Genomic DNA, 24,911 nt, shown 5'->3' on the forward strand with positions numbered 1-24,911 from the left:
AAAAATGTTCTCGTTTACAGTTTTTTTGGTAAGTGTGAATATATCAGAATAAAATAATCTTTTAAAAATTTTGGTTGTCTGGAACTAAAATTCTGCAATATTTGAATCAAGCTTTAAGTGGCTACCATAGCTTTTACGATAAAGACAAAGATTGATTTGACCTGAGTAGGGAATATTTGTTAAGACAAAGATTGTAGTAAGTCTGGTAAGATGTGGGAGCTAGATTATCAAGACCTTGAATTCCAAGCTAAGAGGTTTGGACTTCATTCTATAGCCAGAGAGTTTGATGGGCAGGGGTTGGCTGTTGGGTCTCTAGAAGAGGAGTGAAGCACTCTTTTTGGACCATTGATCTGAGTAGCACTAAACCTTTTTAGTTCATGTTTCCATCAATGAAGTAGAAACTACTTTTCATCCTAAACCATGAGAATTGGAAAGAAAAGGTATCTTGGCACAGAGACAACTCATATTCTACTTGTTTACCACAGGATTGAATTTAAACCCCTGGCCTTTACTATGATTCCATGGCTGATTTCTTTCCTTTATGACAACCCTTTAAAACCTAGAACGTAGTCACCCCAAAGTCTTTCTCTTCTGAATGAAATGACCCATACTTTTAAGACATTTCCTCATGGTTCTTCTCAAGTCCGTCAGTCATTTACTGAACCATCTTTAGGACCTACTATCCATGCTTTAAAAATGTAGACCCATGTTGTATTGTAAGTTTATTATTTAAAAAAAAATAGAAAAAAATTGGTTAGTTGGAGTATGAGGATCTAGAGTTGTTATACCTAATCTTCATCTTTTTTCCTCTTCTATTATTAATGAATCAAGCCGCCAGTAAAAGTAAGTGTTGGGAACTCCCTGCTGGTCCAGTGGTTAGGACTCCACGCTCTCACTGCCGAGGGCTCGGGTGCAATCCCTGGTCAGGGAACTAAGATCCCACAAGCTGCGAGGGATGGCCAAAAAAAAAACAGAACTAAAAAAAAAATGTTAATTTTTTTAAACAAGCATATATTACTTTAGTTATTATAAGGAATGAGCACACGTTTGGTACTTTTAAATTAATGCAATGTTAACGTAATAGAATCAAACGGTACTAAAATCTAGTCCTCATTTTGCTGTTGACTTCCTAGGTATTCTTCATCAAGTCATTTCCTTCTTTGAGCTTTAGTTTCTTCATCTAGATAGTTTATGCACAGTAACTTTTAAATATTTTTATCACAACCCACATTAAGGAATACATTTTATACTATGATCTAGTATATATATTCCCTTCAGTATGTCTTATATGTGAATGAACCAACCCATTCTATATGTGACATTCTCTGATATCTCCCATAATTTTTTTAATTGAGGTAAAATTCACATGAAATCCACTGTTTTAACCTTTTTAAAAAGTGTACAATTCAGTGGCTTTTAGTACATTCACAGTGTTGTGTGACCATCACCACAATCCCATACCAGAACATTTCCATCATCCCCCAAAAGAATCCCCATACCCATTAAGCAAGTCACTACTTTTTCTCTGCCTTCCAGCTCCTGGCAACTACTAATCTATTTCTGTCTCTATGGATTTGCCTATTCTGGACATTTCATATAAATAGAATCATACAGTATGTGGCCTTTTGTGTCTGGTTTCTTTCACTCAGTGTATGGTTTCAGGGTTCATCCATGTTGTATCATTATCAGTACTTCATTCCTTTTTATGGCTAAATAATATTCCACTGTATAGCTATACCATCTTTTGCTTACCCATTCCTCGGTTGATGGATATTGAGTTGTTTCTACTTTTTTACCTATCATCAACAATGCTGCTACAACATTCATGTACAGGTTTTTGTTTGAACACCTGTTTTCATTTCTCTTGGGTATATATCTAGGAGTGGGACTGCTGAGTCATATGATAACTCTTTGTTTAATAAGGAACGTCCAGACTTTTCCATAGCAGCCACATCATTTTATATTCCCAACAGCAATGTGTAAGGGTTCTAATTTCTCCACATCCTCACCAATACTTGTTATTTTCTGTGTATGTGTTTTAATTATAACCATCCTAGTGAGTGTGAAGTGATACCTAATTATTGTTTTGATTTGCATTTCCCAAATAATTTGTGATATTGAGCATCTTTCTATGTGCTTATATCTTCTAAAGAGAAATGTTTACTCAGGTCCTTTTGCCCATTTATTAATTGGGCTCTTTGTGGTTTTGATGCTAAATTATAAGATTATTTATATTTATTTATAAATCTTATAAATTATAAGACTTATTTATTCTGGATACTAGACCTTTATCAGATATATGTTTTGCAAATATTTTCTCCCACTGTTGGTTGTCTTCTCATTTTCTTGATAAATATCCTTTAATGTACAAAAGTCTTTAATTTTTATGAAGTCCAATTTATATGTTTTCTTTTGTCACTTGTGCTTTTGGTGTCATATCTAATAATTCATTGCCAAATTCAAGGTCATGAAGATTTACCCCTATGTTTCCCTCTAAGAATTTTATGATTTTAGCTTTTACATTTAGGTCTTTGATCCATGTCAAGTTAATTTTTGCATGTGTGAGGTAAGGGTCTAGCTTCATTCTTTTGCATGTAGTTATCCACTTGTCCCAGCACCATTTGTTGAAAGACTATTTTTTTTTCTTCTGTATGGGCCATACTTTTTTGCTTCTTTTCATGCCTCATAATTTTTTGTTGAAAACTGAACATTTGAATATTATAGTGTGGCAACTCTGGAAATTAGATTCTCTCCAGAGTTTGTTGTTGCTCCTTCTTTTTTTTTTTTTTTTTTTTTAATAAATTTATTTATTTTATTTTTGGCTGCATTGGGTCTTCGTTGCGGTGTGCGGGCTTCTCGTTGCGGTGACTTCTGTTGTTGCAGAGCACAGGCTCTAGGCACGTGGGCTTCAGCAGTTGTGGCGCATGGGCTTAGTTGCTCCGCAGCATGTGAGATCTTCCCAGGCAGGGATTGAACCCATTTCCCTGCATTGGCAGGTGGATTCTTAACCACTGTACCACCAGGGAAGTCCCTGTTGTTGCTCCTTTTTGAAGCTGTTTATTTAGTGAATTTTCTGAACTAATTTTATAGACTGTTCTTTGTCATGTGTAGACACTGAAATCTCTGTTTCATCAGCTTAGTGGTTCTCTGACGATTCAGCAGAGATTTCCCTGAACACCTGGGGGAGCAGGGAGAACTCTTCCAGTCTTTGTAGATTGGCTCTGTGGGTGTGTTGGGGCCTGCTATCACCTCTCAAGCAGGCAGTTTACAATTCTGTATTAGCCTTCACTTCCTGCTTGTGGTCAGCAAGAGGTGAGAGCTTAGGGCCTTCTCAGATCTTTCCTAAGCATGTGCCCAGCCATGGGCATGCAAGTGGCCTTCTAGAGTCCCAAAAATATGTCAGAGCTTTTCAAAGCTTATTCTCCAAACTGTGTCATTACCCAGCCTTTCCTATTTGCTGTTATCCCTTGCCCCATCCAGCAGAGGCTCATGCATTTGTCTTTAAATGTTTTGGACAATTGGCTCTGCCCTGGGAGAGTTCCAAGTTAGGCAAAATAAAGTCAAACCCTTTGAGCTCAGCCACCAGGGAGCCACCAAACAGGTCCAAAAAAAAAAAAAATTTTTTTTTTTTTTTTTTTTTAATATTTAAACCTACAATTCTTTGAAAATAAGAAATAAGGTCCATTCTTCCTTGGGTACTTAGGAACCTATACTAGGAATGTAGGCTGTTGTCTTCAAAACTATTGCTGAGTAGGGATGGAGCCAGGATAAGTTAAAATGCTGCAAAACTCTCTTACTAGGACCCAGGTGGTTTTTATCTTCAATAAGTATTCACCTAGTTGCTATAAACTTTAGTTTCTAGAGTTCTGATAAAGTTGGTTCTGACAGTTTTTTTGCTGGGTATTTCTCTGCTTTTGTAGAGGGATAATCTTTGAGCATTTCCTACTCTGCCATTTTCACTGATGTAACCTCCTCTCCATATATATTTTTAAAACTTAAGTTGTAGCCCACTAATGAATTAAGATCTACAGTTCGAAAACACTGGTCTAATATCCTTGGTGTCTAAGAACATATGAACTAATAAGCAAGGTGAAGATTTCCATTCTGAGGGCATGATAATTAACTATGTTTATTCAAACTTTAACAAAGGAGACTGAAAATATAACCAAAGTGATTTGTTCCACCAACCTTCAGATATGTTGGCAAAATTATAGTCACTTCTCACCATATTAATGGGATATTCAGACAAGTTTCTGAACAGGGTCCCCATTATAGATGTTTTCATCTCCACAGTCCTTGGATTTAGGGGTGCACTGTGCAATTGCTGTTACTATAGGCTCTCTTGTCCTCTTTTTCAGCTTTGGGACATCCGTAAGAAAGCAGCGATCCAGACATTTCAGAACACCTACCAAGTGTTAGCTGTGACCTTCAATGACACAAGTGATCAGATTATTTCTGGTGGAATAGACAACGATATCAAGGTATGTTAGATGTTTGTCTTATATTTACCTTTCACCTATCTCCACTCACAGAGGTAAATCTTTCCAAACTTCTTAGCTTTGCACTTTATGCCAACTAAATGGAAGATAAATTAGAACTTGTTTTCTTTCTGTCCTATCTTCATTGACTTCCTGAGTCAGGGTTGCATTACAGCTTATATAAATGCCATTAGGGAGTAGGCAGTTAATGTGAAGTGGGAAGTCCCTGTGTGGGAACTCTGAAAAATGAAGAGTGCATTCCCTGCCTAGAGGCATTTGAAACTTTTTTTTTTTTAACCTGCATTGGCCTCATGAGATAGCAGTAAATCAATTTGTGATTCTGTACCCTAATCTCTCAGTGTGTCTTTCTTTTTGAGACTATGGAAAGGAAGTTTTGGGGGGTCCATAGCTAAGAATGTGAGATGGTAATGATGTTGGAGAAAGAAGCAGTAGACTACAGTGTTTAGAGGCAGTACAGTGTAGCTCAGGCTTTCAAGTAATTGACTTGGGGTCTGTTCTCAGTTCCACTATTTTCTAGTTTTTTGTGACTTCACACTAGTTCTTTCACTTCTTTCAGCCTCTGTTTTATCATGTGTGCACCAGGGCTAATAATAATATCTATCTCATAGGGTTGTCATGGGGATTGAATGAGCCAAATTCATTAGAGCACCTCGCAGAGTTTTTGGACATAGCAAGTGCCAGTAAATATGAAATGTGTGGAGGTGGGGGGAGGCCACTCAGTTTGTGTCTGCTTTTACTTATTGGCTTCCTTAGGTATTTCAAAGACTTTGACTTACCTTCTGCTTTGTCATGAGAGTAGTAACTGTTGGGTAAATACTCAACTTATGTTGTCTCTACCTAGAAATTGTACTGTATTCCCATCTCTTCTTGCCTCCTTTGCTGTTACTATGGATGGGATGTCCTTTTGTCTAAAGGTAGTCCCTTAAATGGAAGGATTTCAACCTTTTTTTCCTGTCTCTGGGACCTCATGCCATCAATTTTCCCAGATTCTCTCTATATATATATAGTTTTTTTTTTTTTAATATTTATTTATTTATTTGGCTGTGCCGGGTCTTAGTTGCAGCACTCGGGATCTTTAGTTGCGGCACGCAGACTCTTAGTTGCGGCATGTGTGATCTAGTTCCCTAACCAGGGATCAAACCCGAGCCCCCTGCATTGGGAGCGCAGAGTCTTAGCCACTGGACCACCAGGGAAGTCCCCCAGATCCTATATTTTTAAACAACTGTATTGCTTCTCATTAGCATTTCATTATGCTCAGGTCTTCTCTTGGTGGGGTAAGGAGTCTTCCTTCAATTACACATTGTCTTGTTATTGCCCTGTCAATCATCCCCTTTACAGCCAAACTTCTTGAAAGATGGTGATAGTGGTTATGATAATAATAGTGTTACCATTATCCTCTAATACTTAACTGTGTCAGACATTGTTCTTGGAGCTTTACATTATTAATTCATTTAAGCCTCACAACAATCCTATGAAATAAGTACTATTAATGCCGTTTTACCAGCGAAGAAACTGAGCTAAGAGAGGCACAACATCTTAACCCAAGGCTGTACAGCTAATAAGCGATGAAACCTCAGTTCAAAATGCAGAGTTTGGTTCCAGAGTCCTGCTCTTATTTAATACCTGTGAGAAATCCCCTGAAGATTTCCTACACTCACTGTCTTTAATGCCTTATCTCCGTTTCATTCCTCAGTTCCGTATCTCCTGACCACTCCTCAGCAGTCTGGCTTCTGCCTCCACTGCTTTATTGACACTGTTCTCTTCAAGGTCACCAGAGATCTCTGTTACTAAACCCAGTAGATCCTTTTAGTCTTTTTTTGTTTGTTTTTTTTAAACTGGCTCTAACAATATGCTTTCCTACCCCTTCCATCAGGCATATCCTTCCTCAGATACCTCTACAAGCTATTCTCTCTATGCATTCTTTAAATGTCATTATTCCCCCAGGTTCTTTCCTAGGTGCTCTTCTTATATATACCTTTCCCTGGACAAGTCTCATCTAATTCTGTGACTTTAATTGTCATTTCTGTTTAAATGAGTCTGTTCTCAACCCAGATCTTCAGCTCCAGGCCCATGTGTACAACCAGCTACTCAGCATCCCCCACTTGGAAGTCTCATAAGTACTTCAAAATTCACCATTTCCAAAATTCAACTTCACATCCCTTTTCTACCCTATAACTATTTGGAGAATGTACAGTCAGAACGTGGGGGCTTAATTAGATCATCTTAATAGCTAATGCATTATTTCCCTGAGTGAAGTTTGGGGGCCCACTATCATTAGAATGACTAGAGGGCTCTAATACACATAAAAGTGGATTAGTGTCGTCTAGCTATGATAATTTTCATACTTTTAAGTTATTATTAAATTTACATACTTTGAAATTAACCTTTTTTTAGTGTACAGTTCTATGAATTTTAATGCTTGTGCAGATTCATGTAACTACCACAAACAGTACAGAACAATTTCCATCACTCCAAAAATCTTCATAATGCTCCTCTGTGTCAAACCCTCTGCCCATCCCTAACCCCTACCAACCATAGATAATGTTCCTTGTCCTATAGTTCCTATTCTAGAATTTCATATTAATGGAATCATATAATATGTAACCTTTTGAGACTGGCTTTTTAAATTTAAACTATGAGAATTTGATCTTTTCCTGTGTACTGTGGGGACAGACTAGCCTAATACTCTTGTGCCAGTAATGTCTTCTTACCACAAGTAGTGTGGCTTATTCCGGGCTCTTTGTGTAGACTGTTCCAGGGCGTTTTATAAACAAATATATTCAGTTGTACTATAGTCCTGAAGGGACTGAGTCTCTTTTTAGGTTTTGAAGGTTTTCCATGTCTTCTCAGACACACGTTATATGTTAAACCTTCTCTTAGGATCAGCTTTTTTTCAGATAGCTAATCTCAGTCTTTGTCTGTTGATATATACCAATTTTGTTCTGAAATCCAAATTTATCTCAAATATGAGTAATATATAAATATAGTCCCATGAGTATGGCAATTAATAACTCTACATCATAGCCTTGTAACCTTTTTTTTTAATTGAAATATAGTTGATTTACAGTGTTGTGCTACTTTATGGTGTACAGCAAAGTGATTCAGTTATACATATATATTCTTTCTCATATTCTTTTACATTATGGTTTATTATAGGGTATTGAATATAGTTCCCTGTGCTATACAGTAGGACCTTTGTTGTTTATTTTACATATAGTAGTTTATGTCTGCTAATCCCAAACTCCTAATTTATCCCTCCCCAACTCCCTTTCCCCTTTGGTAACCATAAATTTGTTTTCTATGTCTGTGAGTCTGTTTTGTAAATAAGGTCATTTGTGTCATATTTTAGATTCCACACATCAGTGATATATCATATGGTATTTGTCTTTCCCTTTCTGACTTACTTCACTTAGTATGATAATATTTAGGTCCATCCATGTTACTGCAAATGGCATTATTTCATTCTTTTTATGGCTGAGTAATATTCCATTATATAATATACCACATTTTCTTTATCCATTCATCTGTTGATGGACATTTAGGTTGCTTCCACGTCTTGGCTATTGTAAATGGTGCTGCTGTGAACATTGGGGTGCATGTATCTTTTCAAATTAGAGTTTTCTCGTGATGTATGCCCAGGAGTGGGGTTGTTGGATCATATCATAGCCTTGTAGTCTTTATCTTTCTAAACTAAAAAGTCATTATTCTGTCCACAGACATTCAAGTTTTTCTGCCAGTGCTCATTTTCAGGGACTTTTTTTTATTAGAAATGCACACAGTATTCTAAAAACTTGGGCATTCTTATCATGTACCTGTTCTGGGTCATTACGTTCTCTTGTCAGCATTGGGAACTCCGTGTATGTGCAGTGTTTACAGTATATCTTATTTTCCAAACTAAAAATCAGGGTAGGCTTTCCTGATTTGCCTACTTACTTACCTTAAAAGTTTTGCAGAGATGTAAAAATTGCATTTAAATGTATAGTTAATAAATCAACTTTATTGGGAATAAAATTATTAAAAATTGAGATTAAATTATTTATTACAATTTAAATGTTTTTAGTAGTAAAAATGATCATTTGTTCACTGAAGAAAGTTTAGAAAAAGTGAAAATAGAAAAAAAGTCACTCATAGTCTCATCATTCAAATTTAGTCACTCTTGATATTTCAGTTTATTTCCTCTCAGTCTGTTTCTGTGCCATAGTGTTTTGTATGTAAATGTCTTAATGTTCAGATAAGATTTTATATGATGCTCTTTTCACTTAGTAACATATAGCTACTACTTTGTCTGGAACCCCCGACACTAGATATTGCCATGGCTGACTTAGTCTTGTCTTCAAATGTCAGCTCAGACATATCTGTAGAGAGGATTTCTTAGATGAAACTAGGCCCTCCTTCTAGTTGCTCTCCATCACATCACTCTTATCTTATTTTCTTCTTAGCGTTGTAGTTTGGATCATTTTTCTGTTTCTTTTTTTCTCTAGTTTTATTGAGTTATAATTGACATATAATGTATTAGTTTTCAGTATACAGCATAATGACTTGATACATGTATATAACACAAAGTGATTAACTTTAGAAGTCTAGTTAACATCCATCACTTCACATTGTTAGAATATTTTTTCTTGTGATAAGAACTTTTAAGATCTATTTTCTTAGCAACTTTCAAATATACAATACAGTATTGTTAACTTTAGTCACCATGATGTACATAACATCCCCAGAACTTAGGATCATTTTTCTGATTCTGCCACTTAATTCCTGGCTATGTGATCTTAAGAAAGTTATTTAACCTCTCTGAGTTTCCATTTCTTATCTCTAAATGGGAATAATCAGCCTACCTCATACAGTTGTTACATGGATTAAATGAGGTAAAAAAATATAATATTCTTAGCAACATGGCAGTTACATAGTAAGTGTTCAGCACGTGTCAGCTGCCATCATCTAGAATATTAGAATATTCTAGATATTTTATTATTAGAATATTCCATAATTTAGTAAGCAGCAATCAATATACTGAACATTTAGTCTGTTTCATATATATCACTATCACAAATTATGCTGCTGTATCCAACATATTTGTGTGTGAAACTTTTTCCATATTTAGTTACTTCCTCAGAATAGATTTCTAGATGAAAATTAATGTGTTAACAAATATAAGGATGTTTCACATTTTGGATACAGGTTGCCAGATTGTTTTTTGGCGACAGCAGTTAATAATTTGAAATCAGGTTGCTATAGCTATTTGACTTCATTTTGCTCTTGTATAACTAAGGGGTGTGCTTGAGAGATGTGAGACCGTAGAATTTCAATCTTCTCCCTATTTAACAACACCCTGTTCTGACATGCTTAGGAGTGAGTAACTGCCCTTGGACCCAGAAAGACTCTTTTTTTAAAAAATATTTATTTATTTATTTATTTATTTATTTATTTATTTTTGGCTGCGTTGGGTCTTCGCTGCTCCATGCGGGCTTTCTCTAGTTGTGGCAAGCGGAGGCTACTCTTTGTTGTGGTGCGCAGGCTTCTCATTGTGGTGGCTTCTCATTGCGGAGTGCGGGCTTCAGTAGTTGTGGCCCGGGCTCGAACCCGTGTCCCCTGCAAATTGCCTCTATCAAATTGCCTTTAGTCAATTAACAAGTACCCTTTAAGCAGTCAGGGGCTTACCAGCCTTGAGCATTTGCTTGACAAATGCCTACACTGCCTTACTACATTAGGAAGTACTCCTGAAGAGCCTGGTTTCTGTTTGCTTCTGTCTCTCAGATAGCACTGCCTATTCTGAGAAAGGGGGGAGCAAACAGGGAATGGAAGCCCCTTTTAAAATCTGGAGTGAGCAAATTCTCTATATGTTTGTGAGCAAATATACTGTTCCTGCCAGCCTCTTGGGATTTTCTTCCCGGGCATAGGATTGTGGAGTCAGTGGAAAATGAATAAAAGAAGAAAATGTGCTTCTTCTTAATGACTTGAAGATCTGATTGGCAATTCTTTGGCATTGCTTGTAATCCTGAGCTCTAGTCAGAATGGGAGTTTAGTTGATGATTTTTTTTAATGTAGTAGGTAAAGAGATAGAACAGATCCTCATTGATTTTCCGACCTCTGCTCTCATCCTTTCCGATTATCTGGGCCAGAAGGATCTTTCTGGAATCTGGCCAACTCATTCCACTACTCTGAACCCTTCTGTGGCTCCCCAGTGAGGGAGATCAAGTCCAAGCCAGTCATTCAAAACCTTTCATGAGCTGCCCTTTGCCTGCCAATCACTCAAGCATTGTCTGCTGCCTCTCTTTGCCCAGTTCCCTACAACCCAGTAATTTTTTCATGCCTCTCTGCTTTCATGCATTATCTTTGCCTGGGAATACCCTTCTATTTGGTCTAAATAAAAAATACCTCTTATGGGCTTCCCTGGTGGTGCAGTGGTTGAGGAATACGCCTGCCAATGCAGGGGACACGGGTTCAAGCCCTGGTCCAGGAAGATCCCACATGCCGCGGAGCACCTAAGCCTGTGCACCACAACTACTGAGTCTGCACTCTAGCGCCCACGCTCCACAACAAGAGAAGCCACCGCAATGGGAAGCCCGCTCACCACAACGAAGAGTGGCCCCTGCTCACCACAGCTAGAACGAGCCCGTGCGCAACAACAAGGACCCAACGCAGCCAAAAATAAATAAAATAAATAAATTTTTTTAAAAAACAAAAAAAACAGCAACCTCTTGGGAATTCCCTGGCGGTCCAGTGGTTAGGACTCTGCATTCTCACTGCCAGGCGCCCAGGTTCCAACCCTGATTAGGGAACTAAGATCCCACAAGCTGCATGGTGCGGCAAACAAATAAACAAACAAAAATCTCCTTCTTTTTCCATATCCTGCTCAAGTGCTTCATTCTCTGTGAAACCTTCCCTTTCTCACTCCCATTCATGTACCACGGGAACGTTAATCCCTCTGCTGTCTTGGCTATTGCCCCTTGTCCAGGCCTCTCATCACTTTTTTAGCTCCTTGAGAACAGGGACAACATCTCTTTTATCTCCAACAGCGCCTGCCACGAGTCAGATGCCCAAACATTCACTGAACACCTGATTAGGACATCTGCAAAATATTTTGCTTAAATTAGTGCCCTACTCACTCTTCTTTGGCAAATCCCAGATACATTCTGGCTCTGCAAAACAACGTGTGCAGGCCTCAAAGAGGAAAGTCTGGAAAGAGCGCCCAAGTGTTGTGAGGGATGATGAATTACATTCTCTCCTAAAAAGCTGAAGATTTCAACAATGGCTTCTCTGAAGAGGAGGAACAATAGCTTGAACAAAAAAATGTCAGCCACTTCAAGCCTCCCTAATTATTGAGGCAACAAACATCCTGACACAAAAATGATTGTATATGAAGTGTGTACATACATCCACACATGAATTATTGATGGGGAAAGTGGAGTTGTCTGCCTTATGTATTGCTTTGACATACAACATCAAACTCATTTCTAGATGAGGAAGGTGCCTTGCTTAAAGGGACAGCAGAAAATTGTTTCATTTAGAAAAACTATGTGGCAATACGGAATCAAATTTAGATGAAATTTTATATAATAGCAATGACCTTAACAAAATTGCTGTTCTTTTCCATATGGCATTCCAGACCATTTCTATTGCCTTTAATATATTTTTTACATAGTTTCAGTCTATGTAAATATAGACTGTTTTGTATTTTCCTTCTTTGCTTAATAATAGATTATTTTATAAACATTTTTACATTTGATCTTCAGAGTATTTTTAGGAGTTGCTTAATGATAGTTACCAATTATTATTGGGCCTGCTGTGTACTAGGCATTCTATTTCTAATCCTCACAACAGCCATAAGAAGTAAATGTTGTCCGCATCTTATAGACCAGAAGCAGGCTCAGAGAGGGTTAGTGGCCCAGTGATACATAACTCTTTTAAGTTGCAGAGACTGGTAGGGTCTGACCCTAAATGCTCACTCTTTCCACTCTGCTCTTCGAATGCTAGCATGAGAGCTCATAGTGTTACAGTATGTTTATGAGCCATAACTTAATGAACAATTTATTTTTTCTGTTTGACATTAGGTTATTTTCAGCTGAACTGTTTCTCGTACCTTTCCTACTCAGGGAACAATGAACCTACAATTTATTTTTCTTTTAATAAATATGCTTTTCCATTGTATACATGTTATGACGTTAAATGAAAAATTTTAAGCCTCTGTATTTTTGCGTATTACCTTGTTATATACATTTTACATGCAATCATAATGCCTTTTTCAAATGACTTGTTTACTTGTTTTTATATAGTTCTAATAGCTTATTTTTAGTTGCTAAGAATCATAGTTTGTGTTTTAAATGCTACTTCGTTTTTTAATTCCTAATATATTTTGTTATGAATTGAAAATAACCTCTTTAAATTCTGTTATTTTTTGTTAAACTTTATCTTAATATTTGACATTCATTAGTTCATATTTTTCTAGTCAAACTTAGTAACTTTGACTCTGTTTTAGAAAGGCAAGAGTTTTTTCTTCTTTGGTAGAAATCCTATATTTTGTGGTAAAGTAATGCTTGGCCCAGAGGCAGATTAAGAAGGGATACCAATTTTCCCAGGCAGTTGACTCTTTAATAACTATTTCTTTGCTGTTCACAATTTGATTTTCTGGGAGTGCTGCCTTATTTTGTTTTGCAGGTCTGGGACCTGCGCCAAAATAAGCTGACCTACACGATGAGAGGCCATGCAGATTCAGTGACTGGCCTGAGTTTAAGCTCTGAAGGCTCTTATCTCTTGTCCAATGCAATGGACAATACAGGTAACTTTGGAAAGGAAAGCTCTCCCAGTGCCCAGTCACTGTAGACCCTAAAGAAAGTGGGCATTAGGAACTAGAAATGTGTGCTGGATAAATGAGGGTCCAAGGAAAGAGTCCAGGATGGCTTGCAGGTGTCCACCAGGACAATTAGGAAAACAGGTTGTAATAGAAAAAACTTTAGGCCCAGAGGGCTGGGTGCGCGGAAAGGCAGCCTGGCCTCCACGCCACGTGCCGCCATGTCGATGCTTTGCCGCCTCGGCGCTGTGAGGCAGATGTCTCTTCTTCACCTGTGACAAATAGGTTTTGGGAAAAGTTGCCTATGGTGACCCTGAACTTGCACCTTTATGAGACTCAGCAGGAAGAGAAGTCCAAACCCATCAGCCGTTGCCCCATTCACTACAAAGAGGACCTGCCTTTTGATATTGTAGAGCTCGTGGAGGAGATAGAAAAGAAGACAGGATTTTTACCAAATGTATTTAAGTGTTGTCCCACCAGCCATTGGAATTCAGAGCCTTCTTTGCTTACTACAGTGCCATATGTAACAAGGAAACAGGCCAGCTCAGCAAAGCTGACAAGGAACTCATCATTGTGGTAACCAGCCTGGCCGACAGGTGCTCTTATAGCGTGGGTGTCCACAGTGCCCGGTACAGGGTCTTCTCAAAGAACCCAGTGCTCTCTGACAAGGTCTGTGTGAACTGGAGAAAGTCTGACCTCCGTGCCTGGGAAAAGGCAATGCTGGAATTTGCACTTGCTATTTTCCCGAGCTGATGACATAACAGATGACCATTTCAAAAAGCTCGAGGTGCATGTCTTCAACCAAGAAGATGCCTGGGATATAGCTGCAATTTCAGCTTTTTATGCCATGTCCAGCCACCTTGCTCATTTTGTCAGTCTTGTTCCCAACAAAGAATTCTATCTGATGGGCAGAACCAATGATGTCAAAGACATCAGGAGTGAACCTGCTGCTCCCAAAGTATAAAAGCCTGAACAGAAAGGCTAGTGTTTACATTTCCAGCACACTGCGTTATAAGACACCAGTTGGGAAGTAATTTTTTAAAATGTTTAGTCAGTGGATAGGGAAGAAAGTAAATAAATTTGTTCCCTGCCTGCTTGGTGAGATAGATCCTAAGGGACATGTGATATCTGGGCCTAGGGGAAACCTTTTACTTTTTTACTTCTGTTGTGATCAGGGTCAAAGGAGTTCAGAGGATGCTTTAGGCATTTCTGATGAACTGATGTCTGTGAATTTCAGCAGTTGAAGTTGACCATTTTTTAGCTTTTAAAAATAGTGTTACATAGAAATTGGTCTGTACAGACTGGTTTGAAATCAGTTCCTTGTTAACATGGTGGTATATAAAGGCTCTGAAAGGCAGTGGGTAAATAGAATCAGGCACCAAGTTGTTCTTTCTTTAGTGCCTTCCCCATTAACCTCCAGCGATTTTTGTTTAAATCATGGTCATCTCAGTAGAATTTTAGTCCTTATGTAGTTTATTCTTATTTTAGGTTTTAGTAAAAATTATTTGGAACAAGAGGGTGCTCATATTTTAAGCAGAAGTGTAAGAAAAAGCGACCCTGACATTACTAAGCGACTCGTTCTGTGTGTCACAACCACCACTGCCTTATGTGTGCGGCTGTCTTAACTTTGCAGGAGTCATTTTCATTATCTAACTGATAGAGGTACATGCAAACCTACAAAATGCTTTTGTTTCCATATGACTTCTTTAGATTCTCTAAATTGCCAGTGAACAGTTCTTAATCAGTTTGGGGGCAATAGTGAGTTAATTTTGAATTGCCTGAACTGTGAAACCTGATTATCTTGAGACAGCACGACTCTTGTTGCAGAGCTTGTGTTTTTCTGTTGGAACTATATCTTAAATACCTTGGAATATGTAACCTTTTAAAATTGACTTTTGAGGGGAGGAGGCAGGGGCATAAAAAAGAAAAGAAAAAAAAGAAAAAGAAAAAACTTTAGAAGAGATGGTCAAGAAGCCAGGATTCTAGTCCCAGATCTGCCATCTAATCCCTGAGCAACTTTGCACATAGCATTTGTCCTCTCTGGGCATCAGTTTCTATACTGATAATATAAGAGACCTGGACTTTACTTTTAAGGCCCTTTTCAGCTCTGGTGTGCTATGAATCCAAGGCTATGGATTCAAGCAGAGTACAAAAAACTCGTAGTGATTAGTTTATTGAGGAAGATGAGTCTGGAGATCCATCCAAGGCAGTTCTCAAGCATTTTCAAAGAGTACCAAGCTCAGATGATCAATAGATCATTGATATTGATATCTATTGATATCTCAGTTGTGCTCTTTCTGCCAGTCTATCTTCCCTCCCCACTCCAAAAGCATTGATGTGACAAGAGGTCCTCATTAAAACACCTCAGTATTCTGGATTTACACACACACTTGTCCTTTCTTTGCTTGTTTTTGAATTGTTGGATGGGAGGGTGAGTTTACTATAGCAAAAAAGAAAGATGACCTGTTGGATTATATGCTTAATATTGGGAGAGTTTGGAACTGCCCCTCTGATATACTAAAATGTTTTCACTGACATTTTGTAATGAAAACTGTGCCTAGCATTCAAGGGGTGCTCAATTAATACTTGTTGAATGAATGAACATCCTTACCTTCTGACTGTATTCTCAGCTGAATAGCAAACTTTCATGCATAGCTTCACCTTTTTATACCTGTTTGACTTCAAGGATTGTTGTTTTTTTCACACTCAAATAAAATGACATCACTCAAATTCCACTGTAGGTTTAGCTTTAGTTAACAATGGCTGTGGCCACTGCTTACTGTGGGTGTTTATGTCCTATTTCAATAGATTTGCCATTGTCTAATTCTAGCATTGTTCATAGTAAGGAAAGATGAGATCCCCTAAATGGTTATTAAAAATAAGAAGAATTTCTTGTTATAGCTATACAATAAAATAACAAATTTTTTTTGTTTATTGTTTATTGCTGCCAATCTTTTAGAGCCCTTTCACATGTATCATTTTATTTGACCCTTAAAATATTCTTATTAAAAAAAAAAAGCAAGTGGTATTCTCGTTTTATAAAGGCGACCAAAACACAAAGAACCTCACTATTTTCCTGATATCCCCCATATATACAGCAGAGCTAGAATTGGAATCAAAGTTCACTTTTTCTAATTCTTGGTATAGTGTTTTATATATATATATAAATATTGACCTTGTTCATAATTAAACTGTCAGTTTCCCCTATGAGCAAAATTAGAAAAGGTTAGTCCTGAGTTTGATTTTTATAGATTGACTGTCACAGTAGTCAGTGGTATTTAGATTGTCATATTGAAACTTTGCTAGGTGTGACTCTTGGGGTTGGCAGAGGAATCATTTGCAAAATGTTTTGTTGAAATCAGTATCACACCCAACTACTTTCTGTTGCAGATCCCCAGCAATGTGTTTGACATTTTCCCTTCCTACCTTCTCAGTTTTCCTCTGTGTCCTTAGTCCCTGTTAATGGAACGTGGATGCATTTCGTTCCCATTAGAAAAATAAAAAAGCCTCGTCAGGTAGCAGTGTACCATGTTGGTCTTTCTCCACCCAGGAAACAGCATCTGTCATTGACATGATACTGATTTCAGCTGGGTTCTCAGGAGGCCCCTGGCTGATAGCTGTTTTGCTTCGTTTGTTTGAATTTGCAGTGCGGGTCTGGGATGTCCGGCCATTTGCTCCCAAAGAAAGGTGTGTGAAGATATTTCAAGGAAATGTGCACAACTTTGAAAAGGTGAGTTGTGCATGGCAGAGGAATCTTACTGTCCATTTGATTCAAAGAAACATTTAAGATGGTGCTAAGGATAAGGAACAATAGCTCTACTGAGAAGGGGCTGCATTCTAGTAACACTGTTCTCCATCAAAACTCTTCTTGCCAGAAATAAAACTAATAGAAGCACAGGCAAGAAGACAATCACATAGATAGATAGTGATGGGGCTCCCCTCAAATTTAGGACTTCGGACTTCAGCAAGACACTCCTATCTTTTTAATTCCTTGGGAACTTTGACCCTCCTAGGTCAGTGTTCCATATGGGACTCAGATTCCCATGGCTATTACCCAGGTGGCCTCCCTCACCCTCCCAGTGACCAGCTATTAGAGCCCTGAGAATACATCCCTTCCCTCAGTAAGCACCACAGGCCAAGTTCTGAGAGACAGAAATTTTTTCTAAACTCTCAGATCCCAGGTCAGCTCTTCAAAGCAGCTTTTCCTCCAGATAGTTTGTTAATATAGACTAATGTTTTTCTTTTGAGAACCCATTAAAATTCAATTTCACTTTATAAATCAAATTTTATCTTTTGTTAGAATTGGTTTTATTTTTATTTTCCTATAATATAAACAAAAAATTTAATGAGGATCAAGATAAAGGAGCAAGGGGAGCCTCCATTTGTAGGCAGAGTAAAATTTTGTTGCCAGGTCCACTCTTAATTTACTGTAAATTAAGCAATTTTTACAGTTGGTTTTTATATGGTTTGAAATATATCAAATTAGGCTGTCTTGGGCCACAGAATATAAGATAATTATTGATTATATTCTGGGGAGAATAATTAAAACTATTTAAGAGGGGGAATTCCCTGGCGGTCTAGTGGTTAGGACTCCATGCCTCCACTGTAGGGGGCACAGGTTCGATTCCTGGTCGGGGAACTAAGATCCCACAAGCCGTGTGGCACGGCCAAAAAAAAACTCAAGAAATTTAAAGTCTCTTAGTGATGCTATAGTCTAGTAAAGAGGGGTTTGGTACATTATTATATTCATTGGATTCCTGCTTATTCATCATTATAGAATCTTCTGAGATGTTCTTGGTCACCTGACGGAAGCAAGATAGCAGCTGGCTCAGCCGACAGGTAAGGATTACTGGGCATGAGGTAAAGAATGATGTAGCTATGCAGGTATCTTCTCATGTTTAATACATTAAGTGCAGATACTGAGCTATAGCAGACAGAGAGTTATAGCTGTACTCAGAGATGAAGTCATGTGCGGTCTGAAGGGTTTAAAGATCATGTGAACAAACACATCATTTCTGCCCTCTCTGGATACATTTTACACCTGGAGGGTAAACAGTTTCTTTGGTTATTGGATTCCCTTTGCCATCAAAGTAAAATTCAAACTCCTAATCTGGCTCCAGTTTCCCTCATGAGATTCTTCTGCCATGCTTAAGTTCATTCAGATACATATTGTGTACTCCTCCCCCACCATCACCACAATGCTTCACTCACATGGAACTTTCCCTGTTCTTACATCCCTTATGCCTCCAGGCTTCTCTCTTATATCTCCTCTTCTCCATTATCCAAACTCCTGTATCTCTCTAGTAATGACCTATGTTATATCTATAAACTTTCCTGGCTCTCTCTCTCCCTTACCTCTCAGGCATTACTAATTGCTCTTTGTTCTGGCTTGTAGTCACACTGTATACATCTAACCTTTATTAACGTTTATTACATCTTACAGTAAGACAAACATAGTGGGGCACCCCTACTAAATTATATGCTCCTAGAGGTCAGGGAATGAGTCTTACTCATCTCTGAATGAGTAAGAAGCTAGTGAATATTACATGAATAAATTCCTAGCTCAAGGATTGCAGTCAAATTTTGCCCTGCATATCAGCTCATCTATTGGTAATGGCTGCCTGTGTTGGGGGTGATTCAGAGCTGGGTCTGGGTTCAATGGGAAAAGTGTCAGGATTGCTAGGTGAGGGGTATGGCAGCATGTGGGCTAGGTATTTTCCAACCCTGAGCTGAATTAAGAGACTGTGAAGCTTTAACTATCAACTTAAACTGCCTGAGGAATTAGGTGATGAATGAGAAACAGAAGGGAGAGAATTCTTCAGTCAGATGCTGTTGTATTTGACATGTCTGTGGTGACCTATAATTGGGAGTCAGAGGTTGAGTAGGAATGTTCAAGGGCCCAGGGCCGCAAATGTGGAATGGTAAAGAATGATGAGGCCCTCTGATGGCAGACTCTAGGTTTAGCTCCCATTGGGAGATGTCTTAACCCTTTTTAGCTTAACCCCATCTTTCTCCCCCCTTAGAGATTTTCCTGCTACCCAGCTAAAACAGGCACCATCCTATAAGCATGAAGCCTTTCCTAGGCTAGCTTGGGCTTTCAGCATGTGCCAGAGTTTTCTCCTATTTGGGGCTCTAGCACAACCATAAAGAAGCCTCACTTTGGTCTGTCCCACCCTTTCTGACTTGTGAACAATGCTGAACATACCTGAAGATTCCAGAGTCCACTCTTTTTCCCTGGCATGTTTAATGCCAGGAAAAATGGACAAGTATTTGAGTATTTTATGGGGGGACAAGGGCCCAGGTAAGACCATGTCACATTGCTGGTTTGAGTCCTGGTGGTTTAGCAAGCTGCCCTGAAGAGGGAATCTAAAGGATTTTCCGTTGCCAGGTTTCTAAAGAAGACCTCGAAAAACAGGCCCACAGCCTAAGATGTCTTACATTCTGACAGAGTAAGAACCATTCTAAGTATTTTTACATGATTTTCAGCAGAGATGTATCTTTCCTATGTAATTAAGCTTTTAAATGATATCTGCCTAGCTTTTCTTCTGAGCAGTTTGTTTCTGACATTGGTTCTTTCTAGCTTTCAATGTTCTCTCTTCCCTCTTTCCCTCCCCACTGTTCCTTTAAGCCTTACATGTGGAAGCATGGCTCTGGTCTAGGAAGAGCCTGTATGTCTACCTGCTGAGGGTTGGCCACATTTCACAGGCCACCTCACCAATTAGCCCCAAGTCAACAAGCAGCTCTGTTACATGAGGAGCCTGGTTCCTGCCAACTGTTGCCATGCCAGAGTAAGGAGAGGATAAGGAACCCCTCTAAATTTAGCATCTAATTGGCAGCCATGGAGAGTGAGGCCTCAAAGTAAACCCTTGGAGAGCTGGGGTTCTGCTGGCTTTTATGTGCCTGGAAAATGTATTGTTCCTTCTCAGAAAACTGCTTTTCAGCTTGGCCTGAATTTGGCAAATTTCCCCTCCCTACCTGCAATTCATCTACCTCCTCATGTTCAGATTTGAAACCCTTCAACAGTCCTATCAAGGACTGCAAGAAGACTGGTCAGTCTCTCTGCTGTGAGTGATTTATTTATATTCAGCCTGTTGATTTCATGTGATTCTGTTTTGATCATTTATTTATTCATCATAACAATAGCTATCATTAATTCTGTGTGCCAGGCACTTTGCATACATTATTTCATTATTTCTCTCAACAGAGCTGTGAGATCAACATTGTCTCCATCATTACTCCATCATTTGACTAAGGAAAGAGAAGCTCAGAGAAGTTAAATGAATGTCTAAGTTTATTTAACTATTAAATAGTTGCATTGAGACTTGAACCCAGAACTTATACACTTTTTCAATAGGCCACATAGCCTTAGATGGATTAATGAGGACAGTTATTATGCATGGCAAGAAAGAAGACACTGAGGAAAATATGAGCATTAGAGCCAAGGAGTCTGTAGACAGATGGGGTTCCTTCTCTTCCACCTTGAGTGGAACTTTTATTCAGTTCCTATGGAGCCTAGCCCTTGTGAGCTAAACAGTGTAATTAAGAAGCCCTTGTTTATTTGCATTTTAGACCAAAAGTGTAATGTTGTTCAGAACTAGGTATTTTATAATCAAGTGCTGATGAGTGTACCCTTTTAGGTCTTGATTGAACAAAACAAATACGTAAATAATTGGTATAACCTGTTTGAAAACCACCAGCCTTTTAAATTTACCAACAGATTGTCTTTGCATGGTCATATGAAAATAATATCTATTTATTTTACTTTCAGCTTAAAATGACCCAAGCAAGGCTGACGGTCAAAGGAACTTCTTTTGGCAGGGGTCGGGGGGGAGTGGAGGATGGCAAGGGACACAAGATATTTGAGGGTGGTAAGAGAAAGAAGAATACTGGAATATATTAAGCGTTCTAATTTTAATTCTGCCACTGAGCCACTGATGAACTGTGTAACCTTGGAAAAGTCACTGTACCTTAGTTTTCTTTTCTGTAAAATGAGTTTAGACTAGCTGGTTTCTGTTGGCCCCTTCCCATGCTAGAATTCAGTATTCTTTCTGTCCATGCATTCAACGCAAGATTTGGATCAAGCGTATGTTTGGGTTTTGTTTATATAGCAGAAATGTCCTGTCCGTCTCTGGGCTCTGTGATTTGAATACAGTACTAAGAAGTTCAGGTGGATCTACAGCCTAGTCCCCCAACCTGCCATGAGTTGGGTTACCTTTAAGACATTCCTAGGTGCATATGAAGTTAACTACACCCTAATTATATTGGGTGCTCTTTAAAGAAGATTTCTGTGTAGGATCTGTAGGAAAAACCGTTTGTCTTCTCCATGATCTTTCCTATTTCAGAAGCTTGTGTTTGAAAATACCAGCAATGCTGATATTTTTAGCTATTCCTATTTCTCCACTCAGTTGCTCAAGAGCAGGATCCATGCCTTATTTAAAATCTATATTCCTAGTTTCTAAACGTCAGAGCACAGTTCAATAAATACAGATTGAATAAATAAAGGGTTGCTTCCGTTTCCCTTAAAAAGCCATGCTTCTCCCCTACCCTCAGTTCTGGGAGGCCTTAGCCTTGCTCTTCATGATACCTTGCAGGTTTGTGTATGTGTGGGATACCACAAGCAGGAGGATTTTGTATAAGCTACCCGGCCACGCTGGCTCCATCAATGAAGTGGCTTTCCACCCCGACGAACCCATCAGTAAGTCTGTCCTGACTATGGGGAAAGGGAAACTGAGGGAATCTCCCTAAAGAGCCCTAAGAATACAGAGGCAGAGGTGGACATCTGTTTTATGTGAATTTCCATGCAAACAGTCTTTATGGGTATCGTTGACAGTCTCACCATCGTTCTAAGTGGTGAGGGTAAGAGCAATGATCCATTTTCTTCTCAATCTCAAAGCGGGGTTGGTTAGTCTGTTTATTTCTAGTTGTTTTGAGTTTACTTGCTTCAGGTCTATGATTCAGTGATGTAGTTGGATAAAAGAATGATGTTCCTTAATGTTCAGATATAAATTTCAACTTAACATTTTATTGGCTAGCTAAACTAGATAATGAGCTTTGAATTTAAGGAGAAAATGTAACTTTTCTCCAAGCGGACGCATGTTTACAAAATGACTGACAAAGACATTGATTCTTCTCTTCTAGAATGACTGAGAAGGTCTTTTTCTTAAGGTTTGACTGACAAGGGACATCAGGATTTAGACCCTGATAGTGTATTTCCCATAGCACAGTCCACCCTCATGGTTTTGAGAGGACGTGGATTGAAAAGTCAGACTATACTGTAGTTTCCTGAGAATGGTGTTTAAGAGGAGAGGAATTTAAGCTAAATCCAATTGCTCTTTTATACCAAAATTGCCTCTTAACATAAGAGCCCTTGAGCACCAGGTCTCCTTGAGCCTTCATTATTTCCAGTTATCTTCTCTGTTCTTTTCACCTCAGTTCTCTCAGCATCCAGTGACAAGAGACTATATATGGGAGAGATTCAGTGAAGATATGGAGTGGAAGACTCCACAAGGCTGCTTGACCCTGAGACCTCAGACAGCATAAGTGGCATCAAATGATGCCCAAGCCAGCATCCTCCCTTCAGATGAAGATCATTACTAGCAAGAAACAAGGAGGAGGTGGCCATATTCCAGCAACCACAAGTATCCCAGTATCCTATTTCATCAGGATGATTAAGGCAACCTTACAGTGGCCTCTTAAAACCACCTGCCAGATTTCAGGGATTGATTTTTTTTTTTTTCCCCTCTTTTTTTTTTTTTTTTTTTTTTTTTAAGTAAGGTTTCTTCAAAGGGACACACATTGGTTGGTGCATAGTCTCCTGTTTCCTAATTTAGGCTGAAGACAGGAAATGTGACCGAAATTTATTCATTGGGGATTTTTTTTTTAATTCAATAACTTGTATGATATTCTCTTTCTTTGTTTCTCTGACTCATTTTGTATTAAAAGCCAAATAGATGCCTTTTTACAAGAGCCATGTGGATTGGATTTATTGCTGTCTTTTCTTTGAGGCTTGACCACTGTAAATCTAAGCAGAGCATGATATGGCCGGGGGATACAAACAATCCATTTAGACTTCCGAGAAGCTGAACATAGTCTGTGTCTGCTCTGCCTCCTGCCAAAAGCACTTTCCTGAGCAGCAGTCCCTACCCTCCGGTTTCCTGAAGTGGGCAGATTTGGGGCATTCTCAGCTGGTAGCAATAGCATTGGCTGGAATGCTATATCAAACTCAACTCAAAAGGAATATGAGAAAGTTTTGATGCTGCTGGGCCATGACATTGTCTAAGACTTTTTTTTTTTTATCATTGTGCTTATCTTTCTTAAACTGACAGGCATTAAGGAATGCTATTAGTTGCCTTCTGCCCCCACGACAGGTGCTGCCTCGGGCTCACGGGTGACTGCCCGGCACACAGGTCAGCACTGATGCTTAGCACCCGGCGCTGGGGAGCGCAGCGCGCCTTTTCTGGAGCTCCTGCCTCAGCACGGGGGTCTTCACACCTCCAGCCTGTCCTGAACATGTTTGGTGTTATACTTTTAGCTCACAAACTGAATCATCTACTTAAGTTATAAAAGAAAGAGGATAGTTTTAAGTGAGCACATGTCCAAGATTTAACTCATTAATGAAGGAACCAGCAGGGTGATAAACCTGTCAAACCAATTATTTTTAGTACAGTGAATAAAGTATAAAGTTTATTCACTTCACACTGGAAACGGAAAGCACTTTATTGTCCCTGGGAGTTAAGGAAGTTTCACAGATTAAGTGATTATGCTTAGATTGGGACTTAGAGAATGAGTAGGACTTTGCCAGTGGGCAAAAAACATGTGCATTCTAAGAAACAGCGGGCACAAGCTTGAAAGCTTGGTGTGTTTCATGAACCAAAAGAACTTCAGCATGGTTAGTAATGGGGCCAAATTAAGTAGGAGCCAAATGCTGGAGAGCTTGTACTATAATTTATCTTATAGGTTGAGGTTCCCGAAAGTGTATTCCACAGAACACTGTTTCCCAGGTATCTTAGGTACTTTGGGCATAAAGATCCCATGCTCACATAAGTTCAGGAAAGACTGGGTTAAATAAAGTGAAATAGCATTCCTTTACTGCAGGAATGCTTAGAACCTTTACTAAGTAGAGTGAGAGCTTCAAAAGGAATGGTGACTCAGATTTCAGACCTAAGCAATAATTATAGATACGGTTATTCCTTTAACCAGAAGAGACTTGGCCAAAGATAGTTTGCAAGCCACTTTTCACACCTCTATCACGATCACAGTTTACTCCCTAATCCCTTATAAATACCCGGTCTACATACCTCACAATTAGTCTAGTCCCCTTCACATACCCTCATCTTTCTTGGCTTGGGGTAAAACAAAGCTTGAACTTTGACACTGCACTTTTAAAAGCCTACCAATCCGTTGAGAAGTTGGCAATGATTGGGAAGAACCAAGGCCCTGGAGGCTGCAAGGGCTTTCCTCTAACCTCAGCCTCTTCACTCCTCCCAAGTGCCTTCTTCAAAGGCTGGGTAGAACCCATTAGCAGGAAATAGCAACACCACTTAGAATTTGTAGGGAATAGAGGCCCTAGCCTGGGGAATAAAGATTTGAGTATAAAACGTCCCTAGAGGGTGTAAATTGTA

The 24,911-nt window shown here is 38.9% G+C and overlaps 1 protein-coding gene across 3 annotated transcripts in view; it reads left to right on the top strand.

Moving 5' to 3' along the window:
• Nucleotides 1–23,256, top strand: part of SNRNP40 (small nuclear ribonucleoprotein U5 subunit 40) — a 36,912-nt gene extending 13,656 nt beyond the window's left edge. The window contains exons 5-10 of one of the 3 annotated variants that reach the window (XR_014231899.1): nt 4,359–4,481; nt 13,158–13,278; nt 16,938–17,020; nt 18,068–18,129; nt 19,679–20,354; nt 21,882–21,987. Coding sequence is in view for 2 of the 3 variants with exons in the window: in XM_082343848.1 (XP_082199974.1) it covers nt 4,359–4,481; nt 13,158–13,278; nt 16,938–17,020; nt 18,068–18,129; nt 21,882–21,985; nt 22,723–22,772 (543 nt within the window). In the remaining variant the exon portion in view is untranslated. Of the gene's footprint in view, nt 1–4,358; nt 4,482–13,157; nt 13,279–16,937; nt 17,021–18,067; nt 18,130–19,678; nt 20,355–21,881; nt 21,988–22,722 lie in introns of those variants that run through there. The other 2 variants (XM_082343848.1, XM_082343849.1) reach the window with 2 other exon arrangements.
• Nucleotides 23,257–24,911: the final 1,655 nt, after the last annotated feature.

This window comes from Balaenoptera borealis (genome assembly GCF_965194805.1).
Source record: "Balaenoptera borealis genome assembly, chromosome: 1".
Lineage (NCBI taxonomy): Eukaryota > Metazoa > Chordata > Mammalia > Artiodactyla > Balaenopteridae > Balaenoptera > Balaenoptera borealis.